Source organism: Stegostoma tigrinum, chromosome 47, assembly GCF_030684315.1.
Source record: "Stegostoma tigrinum isolate sSteTig4 chromosome 47, sSteTig4.hap1, whole genome shotgun sequence".
Taxonomy (NCBI): Eukaryota; Metazoa; Chordata; class Chondrichthyes; order Orectolobiformes; family Stegostomatidae; genus Stegostoma; species Stegostoma tigrinum.
This window is the reverse complement of record NC_081400.1, coordinates 2078349-2090899: the sequence shown is the minus strand read 5'-3', so window position 1 is coordinate 2090899 and position 12551 is coordinate 2078349. Positions and strand designations below refer to the sequence as shown.

Genomic DNA, 12551 nt, shown 5'->3' with positions numbered 1-12551 from the left:
TTGCTTTCATTGGTCAGAACATCAGAGGAGGTGGTGGAGGCTGGTACAATTATAACATTTAAAAAGGCATCTAGATGGATGTGAATAGGAGGGTTTAGAGGGATATGGGCCAAATGCTAGCAAATGGGACAAGGTCAGATTGGGATGCCTGGTCAGCGCAGCTGAGTTAGACCAAAGGGCTTGTTTCTGTGCTATATGACTAATTGAAGTACAAATTCAAGGGGCTGAATGGCTTCCTTCCATCTTTGTTACCTTGTGGGTAAATTGATGGACTACCCAGGTTTATCAAACTAATGCCTGGGGTGAAAAGATTGTCCAAGAGCAAAGATTAAACACTGCTGGACTGTATGCTCTGGGATCTTGAAGAATGAGAGATGATCTCAAAGTGTACAAAATCCGTACAGGGCTCACCAGGGTCAATGCAGAGAAATGGTTCTGCTGGCTGAGGAAAGGCGGGCAGGGAGTTGGATAGGGGAAATGAGGCGACACCGTTTCAGATTAACAGACAAGCTATTTCTGACTGAGATGCGGAGGAATGTCTTCACTGAGATGGTGGTGAATCTTTGCAATTCCACCACCACCCCCCCCCCCCCCGCCCCCAGGGAGCTGCCAGATTCAGTTATCGATTATGTTCAACACAGATCTCGATCAATTTGTGGATGTTAAAAATAAACAGTGGGGAGATGGTGCTGAAATGAAAGATTGACCGTGATCTCATTGAATGCTGGAATGGGTAGAGGGACTGAATGGTCTCCTGATCCTGCTCCTTATCTTATACGGAAACAGATCCTATCGCCCAACTGGTCCATGCTCATTCCTACTGAAGTGAAAGCCGCATTAAGAGCCGCAGCGTTTGCTTAGATGCTTTCTGTTTGCTTTCTATTACCTCAATTTGAATAAGGAATCTCGTTTTAGTTTAAGTGTACATGGCAACAGGTTAAACTCTCGGTTGCTGTAGCTCAGAATAAACTGTGTGTGCATGTCTCTCTCTCCCTCCTTCTTTTGCATAGTTTCTGGCTCTCTCTACACCAAGATAAACTGAAATTAAATTTTAACAGTAATCAAGGGATAACACAAAGCAGCAAAATGCTCTGGGTTATGACCTATTTGGGATTGTGGGGTGCAAATGGCTTTGAAATTTCTTGATGCCCAGAAAAACTCAAGAGTTGCTAATTCAGCTGTGTGTGTTGTGTGTTGTGTGTTGTCTGTGTGTCTGTGTTTGATCGCTGCTGCTGGAATCTCTTCGTGGGTATCCTTGCCTTTTATGGTGTAACAATCAATGCTAAATGAGCCTCGGTCTTTCAGGAAAATGCTTCCCATTTGGAGCAATTGCCCGTCCTAAACCAGATCAATAGCGTGCAAGGAGGGCGGGTTTTTGGTTTCTCACCACTTCAAGATGTTGCTTCTATGTCAGTCAGACCAGGAGAGAAAAAGACAGCTGAGAGAGAGAGAGAGAGGACCAAAAGTAGAGAAAGGGAAAAATATGTGTACACATAGAGAGGAGGGAGAGAGCAGGAAGGGGAGAGGGAGGGTAAGGGGAGGCAGGGCAATCAGAGAGGAGCAGGGCATGGAAGGGAGAGGAGGATGAGTGAGAAAGGGAGGGAGGCAGAGAGAGAGAGAGAGAGACAGTCACAATGAAGAATCTATATATATATCTCTATCACTCAATCTGTATCTAAATTTAATATAGGTATCTATTATATATAGATACAGGTGGAGAGAGTGATAGATATAAATGCATATATACCTGGAAGGAGAGAAACAGAGTGACAGACAGTGGAATAACAAAGAAACAGATAAGAGACAGAAATGCAAAGGGTAAGACAGAAACAAAGAACAAGAAGAGGAAGGGAAATAAAGAAAGGGAGAGAGCCAGAAAGAGAGAAACATGGTACCAAAATGAGAAAGGACTGAAAATGACAGAAGCACAAGGAAAGGAGGGAAAACTACACTATGATATAGGGTGTACAACAGCCCAAATCAATGTGGAGGAGTGACTTGCAGATAAAAAGCGAGCAAGTGGTTATCTAATCTGTTATTAATCACTTGTTAATGAGGAAATGGAAAGTGTTTGGAGGGTGCGAGGCAGCTCCCTGTGTGTTCTGTGCACTGGGAGTCCTCAAAAATGAAGTTCTTCACAACAGCTGTGGCTGTGTGAACGAGTGCCATTCTCAAATTAGTGTCACTCCGATAACTGCAGTCATGCAGGAACTGATCTGCCGATCCCATTAACAGCAACATATCCACACAAAAAGTCAGCCAGATACTGCCAACTCTACACAGAGAAATCTACAACAACTAAAACAGCCTGGGTGCAGGATCCTTCATAATTCCAATCTGTCTCTCTCCCTTTCACACTGACATCTGAGCCAGTCGATCAGAATCTGAAACATTCACATGATTATATTAAAAAAATCGCCTGCCTGTGGAAGGCAAATTCTTCCTGAGTTTCTTGGTAACATGGCATCAGAAAGGGATTTCCCTTTGAGTACCCATTACAAAAACAATTTTCATGTCAGGCATTAAACTGGGATTAAGCATTGATGTTGTTTCATTCCACTGACCTGAACCATCTATTAAGTGAGTTAGGGTTTGAGTGGAATGAGAGTGGGTATCAGAAAGGAAGAGAGGGATAGGAAGGGCTGCTATAATTTCACTGGAGTTATTTTTCAAGCCCCCACCCACCTCTGACACTATCACTGCAGCTCAGTTAATTAAAGCTGGGTTATAGGATGCACTTCATTAAAATAAAATGTAAAAAGGTGGGGTGCAAGGAAGGGAGGAGATGAGGAGATCTGCAAGAATGGTTTAAGACAGAGAGGCAGCTCCAGTGAAAGCTCAACTGCAACATGCTGTAAATTGCAATAAGTGATTGCAAATGCTCAGGAACATTAGCATTTAAAAGCAGCATCACCCTTCCGGGCCAATAAGTAATATTAATGTTTGCAGTTTCAGGGGTGGTCGGAAATTCAAATTGATGCCCGGGGGGTTTGGACAAGGGAGGGGGCAGTCAGGAATTTGAACAGAAAACAAATTGATCGAAGAAACAGAGCAGTATTAGGAATGGTTTTGAACCCAAGAGGTTATGATGGATTGGAACACACTATCTGAAAAGCTAGTAGGGAAGGGAGGCAGATTCAATATAACATGCAGAAAGGGAGGGTGGAGAACTGACAGGGAAAAAAATTACACAGCCTTTTTGGGCAGGGTGGGGCAGGTGAATCATGAGGCAAGGTCTGAGCTGTAATTGGAAAGGTACAGGCACACAGACTGGATGGACTGAATGGCCTCTGCCTGTGCAATCCAATTCTGTTTAATTTGTTCCCAAAGGTAAAAATGCGACATGTGAAAGGAATTGATGCCAATTTTAATGTTTGCCTCCTTCTACCCGTGCTCCTTAATTTGGATTAAGACATATACACACACAGTCACACAATTTCTCACACACTGAGTGCAGGTGACTGATTATCTCTCATACATAGTCTCCCAGTATCTCTCTCTCTGTCTCTCTCTCTCACACACACACACGAATGCAGTCTCCCAGTCTCTCTCTCGCGCACACACACACACACACACACACACGAATGCAGTCTCCCAGTCTCTCTCTCGCGCGCACACACACACACACACACACAAACGCACGCAATCTCCCAGTCACACATACGCACACACACACATAATCTCCCAGTCTCACACACACACGCGCACACACACATACACACATACACATGCACACAATCTCCAAGTCTCACACACACACAAACGCACGCAATCTCCCAGTCTCACATACACACACACAGGGATCCACACACACACACACACATGCAATCTCCCAGTCACACACACACACAGACTCAATCTCCCAGTCTCTCTCTCTCAAACACACACACGTGCGCGCACACACACGCACACACACACACATGCAGTCTCCCAGTGTCAAACACACACACACGCAATCTCCCAGTCTCTCTCTCACACACACAGTCTCCCAGTCTCTCTGTCTCACACACACAAACGCGCGCAATCTCCCAATCTCTCTCTCTCACACACACACACACACACACACATATGCGCACTAGCTCCAAGTCTCACACACACACACACAAATGTGCACAATCTCCCCGTCACACACACACACGCGCGCAATCTCCCAGTCACTCACACACACACACACAAACACATGTTTGCACAATCTCCAAGTCTCTCACGCACGCACACGCGCGCAATCTCCAATTCTCACACACACATGACGCGCAATCTCCAATTCACACACGCACACATATGCGCGCAATCTCCAATTCACACACACACGTACGTGCAATCTCCAAGTCACACACACAAACAGGCGCGCAATCTCCAAGTTTCTCTCACACATACACACAAACACGTGTGTACGCAATCTCCAAGTCTCTCACACACGCGCATGCGCAATCTCCAAGTCACACACACATACGCACGCAAACTCCCAGTCATCCTCACACACACATGCAGTCTCCGAGTCACACACACACACACACAAACACAAACATGCAACCTCCCACACACATGTGCGCACGCACACATACACACACATGTGCACACACACGCACACACACACGCACACACACACACAATCTCCCAGTCACACACGCACACACAGACGCAATCTCCCAGTCTCTCACACACACACACACACACACAATCGCAATCTCCCAGTCACACACACACAGACGCAGTCTCCCAATCTCTCTCTCTCACACACACACAGACACACACACACACACACGCAACCTCCCAGTCTCTCTCTCTCTCCCTCGCACACACAAACGCAATCTCCCAGTCTCACACACACACACAAACACACAGGGACCCTCTCACAATCACAGTCTCTCTCTCTCTCTGTGACCCACACATTCATACAGTCTGACACACACAGGGGCCCTCTCACAATCACAGTCTCTCTCTCTCTGTGACACACACACATTCATACGGTCTGACACACACAGGGATCCTCTCATAATCTCAGTCTCTCTCCCTTTCTGTAACACACACATTCATACAGTCTGACAGGCACAGGGACCCTCTCACAATCACAGTCTCTCTGTGTGACACACACATTCATTCAGTCTGACACACACAGGAACCCTCTCACAATCACAGTCTCTCTCTCTGTGACACACACACATTCATACAGTCTGACACACACAGGGGCCCTCTCACAATCACAGTCTCTCTGTGTGACACACACATTCATACAGTCTGACACACACAGGGACCCTCTCACAGTCACAGTCTCTCTCTCTGTGACACACACATTCATACAGTCTGACACACACACGGACCGTCTCACAGTCGCAGTCTCTCTGTGACACACACATTCATACAGTCTGACACACACAGGGACCCTCTCACAGTCACAGTCTCTCTCTCTGTGACACACACATTCATACAGTCTGACACACACAGGGACCCTCTCACAGTCGCAGTCTCTCTGTGACACACACACATTCATACAGTCTGACACACACAGGGACCCTCTCACAATCACAGTCTCTCTGTGTGACACACACATTCATACAGTCTGATACACACAGGGACCCTCTCACAGTCACAGTCTCTCTCTCTGTGACACACACATTCATACAGTCTGACACACACATGGACCCTCTCACAGTCGCAGTCTCTCTGTGACACACACACATTCATACAGTCTGACACACACAGGGATCCTCTCAGTCTCTCTCCCTTTCTGTAACACACACATTCATACAGTCTGACAGGCACAGGGACCCTCTCACAATCACAGTCTCTCTGTGTGACACACACATTCATTCAGTCTGACACACACAGGAACCCTCTCACAATCACAGTCTCTCTCTCTGTGACACACACACATTCATACAGTCTAACACACACAGGGGCCCTCTCATAATCACAGTTTCTCTCTCTCTGTGACACACACATTCATACAGTCTGACACACACAGGGGCCCTCTCACAATCACAGTCTCTCTGTGTGACACACACATTCATTCAGTCTGACACACACAGGGAACCTCTCACAGTCACAGTCTCTCTCTCTGTGACACACACATTCATACAGTCTGACACACACACGGACCCTCTCACAGTCGCAGTCTCTCTGTGACACACACATTCATACAGTCTGACACACACAGGGACCCTCTCACAGTCACAGTCTCTCTCTCTGTGACACACACATTCATACAGTCTGACACACACAGGGACCCTCTCACAATCACAGTCTCTCTGTGTGACACACACATTCATACAGTCTGACACACACAGACCCTCTCACAGTCACAGTCTCTCTCTCTGTGACACACACATTCATACAGTCTGACACACACATGGACCCTCTCACAGTCGCAGTCTCTCTGTGACACACACACATTCATACAGTCTGACACACACAGGGACCCTCTCACAATCACAGTCTCTCTGTGTGACACACACATTCATACAGTCTGACACACACACGGACCCTCTCACAGTCGCAGTCTCCCTGTGACACACACACATACAGTCTGACACACACAGGGACCCTCTCACAATCACAGTCTCTCTCTGTGACACACACATTCATACAGTCTGACACACACAGGGGCCCTCTCACAATCACAGTCTCTCTTTCTGTGACACACACATTCATACAGTCTGACGCACACAGGGACCCTCTCACAGTCGCAGTCTCTCTGTGACACACAAACATTCATAGGGCCTGACACACACAGGGACCCTCTCACAATCACAGTCTCTCTGTGTGACACACACATTCATACAGTCTGACACACACAGACCCTCTCACAATCACAGTCTCTCTCTCTGTGACACACAAATTCATACAGTCTGACACATACACGGACCCTTTCACAATCACAATCTCTCTCTTTCTCTGTGACACACATATTCATACAGTCTGACACACGCACAGACCGTCTCACAATCACAGTCGCAGTCTATCTGTGACACACACATTCATACGGTCTGACACACACAGGGATTGTCTCATAATCTCAGTCTCTCTCCCTTTCTGTAACACACACATTCATACAGTCTGACACACACACGGACCCTCTCACAATCACAGTCTCTCTGTCTGACACACACATTCATACAGTCTGACACACACACGGACCCTCTCACAGTCGCAGTCTCTCTGTGTCACACACACATTCATACAGTCTGACACACACAGGGACCCTCTCACAATCACAGTCTCTCTGTGTGACACACACATTCATACAGTCTGACACACACAGGGGCCCTCTCACAATCACAGTCTCTCTCTGTGCCACACACATTCATACAGTCTGACACACACAGGGGCCCTCTCACAGTCACAGTCTCTCTCTGTCTGACACACACATTCATAGAGTCTGACACACACAGGGGCCCTCTCACAGTCACAGTCTCTCTCTCTGTGACACACACATTCATACAGTCTGACACACACAGGGACCCTCTCACAATCACAGTCTCTCTCTGTGACACACACATTCATACAGTCTGACACACACAGGGACCCTCTCACAATCACAGTCTCTCTGTGTGACACACACATTCATACAGTCTGACACACACAGGGGCCCTCTCACAATTACAGTCTCTCTGTGACACACACACATTCATACAGTCTGACACACACACAGGGACCCTCTCACAATCACAGTCTCTCTGTCTGACACACACATTCATACAGTCTGACACACACACGGACCCTCTCACAGTCACAGTCTCTCTCTGTGACACACACATTCATACAGTCTGACACACACAGGGACCCTCTCACAGTCACAGTCTCTCTGTGACACACACACATTCATACAGTCTGACACACACAGGGACCCTCTCACAATCACAGTCTCTCTGTCTGACACACACATTCATACAGCCTGACACACACACACGGACCTTCTCACAATCACAGTCTCTCTGTCTGTGACACACACATTCATACAGTCTGACACACACACGGACCCTCTCACAATCACAGTCTCTGTGTCTGACACACACAGGGACCCTCTCACAATCACAGTCTCTCTGTGTGACACACACATTCATACAGTCTGACACACACACACGGACCCTCTCACAGTCACAGTCTCTCTGTGACACACACATTCATACTGTCTGACACACACAGGTGCCCTCTCACAATCACAGTCTCTCTCTGTGACACACATATTCATACAGTCTGACACACACACGGACCCTCTCACAATCACAGTCTCTCTGTGACACACACACATTCATACAGTCTGACACACACACGGACCCTCTCACAATCACAGTCTCTCTGTCTGACACACACATTCATACAGTCTGACACACACACGGACCCTTTCACAATCACAATCTCTCTCTTTCTCTGTGACACACATATTCATACAGTCTGACACACGCACAGACCGTCTCACAATCACAGTCGCAGTCTATCTGTGACACACACACATTCATACGGTCTAACACACACAGGGATCGTCTCATAATCTCAGTCTCTCTCCCTTTCTGTAACACACACATTCATACAGTCTGACAGGCACAGGGACCCTCTCACAATCACAGTCTCTCTGTGTGACACACACATTCATACAGTCTGACACACACGGACCCTTTCACAATCACAGTCTCTCTCTTTCTCGGTGACACACATATTCATACAGTCTGACACACGCATGGACCGTCTCACAGTCACAGTCTCTCTCTCTGTGACACACACATTCATACAGTCTGATACACACAGGGACCCTCTCACAGTCACAGTCTCTCTCTCTGTGACACACACATTCATACAGTCTGACACACACACGGACCCTCTCACAGTCGCAGTCTCCCTGTGACACACACACATTCATACGGTCTGACACACACAGGGATCGTCTCATAATCTCAGTCTCTCTCCCTTTCTGTAACACACACATTCATACAGTCTGACACACACAGGGACCCTCTCACAATCACAGTCTCTCTGTGTGACACACACATTCATACAGTCTGACACACACACGGACCCTCTCACAGTCACAGTCTCTCTCTCTGTGACACACACATTCTTACAGTCTGACACACACACGGACCCTCTCACAGTCGCAGTCTCTCTGTGACACACACATTCATACAGTCTGACACACACAGGGACCCTCTCACAATCACAGTCTCTCTGTGTGACACACACATTCATACAGTCTGACACACACAGACCCTCTCACAATCACAGTCTCTCTCTGTGACACACAAATTCATACAGTCTGACACACACACGGACCCTTTCACAATCACAATCTCTCTCTTTCTCTGTGACACACATATTCATACAGTCTGACACACGCACAGACCGTCTCACAATCACAGTCGCAGTCTCTCTGTGACACACACACATTCATACGGTCTGACACACACAGGGATCGTCTCATAATCTCAGTCTCTCTCCCTTTCTGTATCACACACATTCATACAGTCTGACACACACAGGGACCCTCTCACAATCACAGTCTCTTTGTCTGACACACACATTCATTCAGTCTGACACACACACGGACCCTCTCACAATCACAGTCTCTCTGTCTGACACACACATTCATACAGTCTGACACACACAGGGGCCCTCTCACAATCACAGTCTCTCTGTGACACACACATTCATACAGTCTGACACACACAGGGACCCTCTCACAATCACAGTCTCTCTGTCTGACACACACATTCATACAGTCTGACACACACACGGACCCTCTCACAGTCACAGTCTCTCTCTCTGTGACACACACATTCATACAGTCTGACACACACAGGGACCCTCTCACAATCACAGTCTCTCTGACACACACATTCATACAGTCTGACACACACACACGGACCCTCTCACAATCACAGTCTCTCTGTGACACACACACATTCGTACAGTCTGACACACACACAGGGACCCTCTCACAATCACAGTCTCTCTGTGACACACACACATTCATACAGTCTGACAGACACAGGGACCCTCTCACAATCACAGTCTCTCTCTCTGTGACACACACATTCATACAGTCTGACACACACAGGGACCCTCTCACAATCACAGTCTCTCTCTCTGTGACACACACATTCATACAGTCTGACACACACACACACACACACACACACAAAACGCAGCCTGACACCCACCTTGGTGTAGATGCCCCAAGACAGCTCGGTTTCGATCACCATGACAACGATGCCAAACATGCCGAAGATGAGAGCGTAGTCGCTGAGCCTTTTCCTCTTCTCGAACAGGGCCCTGCGGTGACCCAGTTTGTAGCCGATGTTCTGGTTCTTCCTCTTGTTGCCGCCTTTGGTGCCCCCGGGGCCGCTGGTGCCAGAGGAGCCGGTGCTGGGGTAAACTGGATGCTTCTGGTGACAGTAAAGGAACTGCTGCTGATCCTGGTCCTGCTCCCGGCAGGAGATGACTATCTCGGGCGTGTTGGCCAGCCGCTGGTGATGCTGCTGGCAGCCGAATAGCTGCAGCGGCTGCGAGTCTGGCTCGGGGGGCTCGATCAGGTTCCGTTTGGAGGTGCTGAGGCTGCTGAGGGGCTTCACCACGCCGCCGTTATACTTACAGCTGCTCATGGCGATCTCGGTGAACGGGTTACTGTCCCTGCGGTGGACCAGGGGGCTAGCCTGGCGGTGTTTGCCTCCCGAGGAAGTGTGGTCATCCAGGTAGAGGAGGCTGCCGGGTCGGGAGCTGGGTGCCTGTAGGTGCCCTGGAGCAGCCCTGAACACCGGGGAGCTGGAGGCCAGCAGCCTAGGTAAAAGCGGGGGCTGCTCCTCACCTCTGGCTGTGGTGGCCGGGGACTGGCATTTTAGCGGCTCCTCCTCCAGATCCCCTACCCCAGAGTCATGGCAGTGTCCGGCCTGGGAGGCTTCCATCGCCTTTCCCTGGAAAAGTCCAGCAGGAGAGCAGCCCGGGCTCTCCAGCTTGAAGAGGAGCTCCAGCCCTCAGCCTCGACCCAGGTCACTCTCTCTCTCTCACACACACACACACACACTCCTCTCTCTCTCACACACACACTCTCTCACACACACTCTCTCACACACACACTCCTCTCTCTCTCACACTCTCTCACACACACACTCCTCTCACACTCTCTCACACACTCTCTCTCTCACACACACTCCTCTCTCACACACACTCTCTCTCACACACTCTCACACTCTCACACACACACACACACTCTCTCTCACACACACTCTCTCAAACTCTGACACACACACACACTCTCTCTGACACTCACACACACACACTCTCTCTCTCATACACACACACAACGCGGGGTCTGGTCCTGCACAGGGCACTGCCTTCAGGTGAAACTGGAATTCTCCCTCCAGCCCCTCAGTCTCTCTTGCCCAGTGACGGATGTGGCCGCACATTCCCCATTGAGATCAACAGCTCCCAATGCCCTCTGACCGCCTCCTGCTGCTGCTGTCCCCATCCATCCATCCGTCCTTCTCCACCTGAGCTCCAGCAACCTCCGCTTTTCGGGGCCACCCTCTCCTCCCACCCAGCGCCTTCCCCCTTCATCCCGGGCTCCGCCTCCCTCTTCCCATTCGCTCACAGAAACCGCCCATTCTCCGTCCTTCCTTCTCCACCCATCGTCCAGTCTCCTCCCTCCCTCCCACCCCGCTGTCCAGAAGGGCTGTCTGGGACTATCAGAAACACACGTGCAAACTCTACCCCTAAGGTAAAGTTTCCTCTACCCCGTCTCCCCATCAAATACTCCTCAGGGACAGCACGGGGTTAGGTGTAGGGTAAAGATCCCTCAGCACTGTTCTCCCCATCAAACACTCCTCAGGGACAGCACGGGGTTAGATATAGGGTAAAGCTCCCTCAGCACTGTTCCCCCCATCAAATACTCCTCAGGGACAGCACGGGGTTAGATGTAGGGTAAAGCTCCCTCAGCACTGTTCCCCCCATCAAATACTCCTCAGGGACAGCACGGGGTTAGGAGTAGGGTAAAGCTCCCTCAGCACTGTTCCCCCCATCAAACACTCCTCAGGGACAGCACGGGGTTAGATGTAGGGTAAAGCTCCCTCAGCACTGTTCCCCCCATCAAATACTCCTCAGGGACAGCACGGGGTTAGGTGTCGGGTAAAGCTGCCTCAGCACTGTTCTCCCCATCAAACACTCCTCAGGGACAGCACGGGGCTAAATGTAGGGTAAAGCTCCCTCAGCACTGTTCCCCCCATCAAACACTCCTCGGACAGAACATAGAACATAGAACAGTACAGCACAGAACAGGCCCTTCAGCCCACAATGTTGTGCCGACCATTGATCCTCATGTATGCACCCTCAAATTTCTGTGACCATATGCATGTCCAGCAGTCTCTTAAATGACCCCAATGACCTTGCTTCCACAACTGCTGCTGGCAACGCATTCCATGCTCTCACAACTCTCTGCGTAAAGAACCTGCCTCTGACATCCCCTCTATACTTTCCACCAACCAGCTTAAAACTATGACCCCTCGTGCTAGCCATTTCTGCCCTGGGAAATAGTCTCTGGCTATCAACTCTATCTATGCCTCTCA

The 12551-nt window shown here is 49.2% G+C and overlaps 1 protein-coding gene and 1 long non-coding RNA gene across 3 annotated transcripts in view; one reads left to right on the top strand and one right to left on the bottom strand.

The window, feature by feature from the left end:
• The window catches only part of LOC132207459 (uncharacterized), a 64533-nt gene extending 54166 nt beyond the window's left edge, over positions 1-10367 (top strand). Inside the window, exon 3 of the long non-coding RNA XR_009443474.1 lies at positions 10263-10367. This is a non-coding gene — a long non-coding RNA (uncharacterized LOC132207459). The remainder of the gene's footprint in view (positions 1-10262) is intronic.
• Positions 1-11529, bottom strand: part of LOC125449675 (small conductance calcium-activated potassium channel protein 3-like) — an 87523-nt gene extending 75994 nt beyond the window's left edge. For both annotated transcript variants that reach the window (XM_059643072.1, XM_059643073.1), the window contains exon 1: positions 10155-11529. In XM_059643072.1, coding sequence (XP_059499055.1) covers positions 10155-10895 — 741 coding nt within the window. In that variant the 5' untranslated portion in view covers positions 10896-11529. The remainder of the gene's footprint in view (positions 1-10154) is intronic.
• Positions 11530-12551: the final 1022 nt, after the last annotated feature.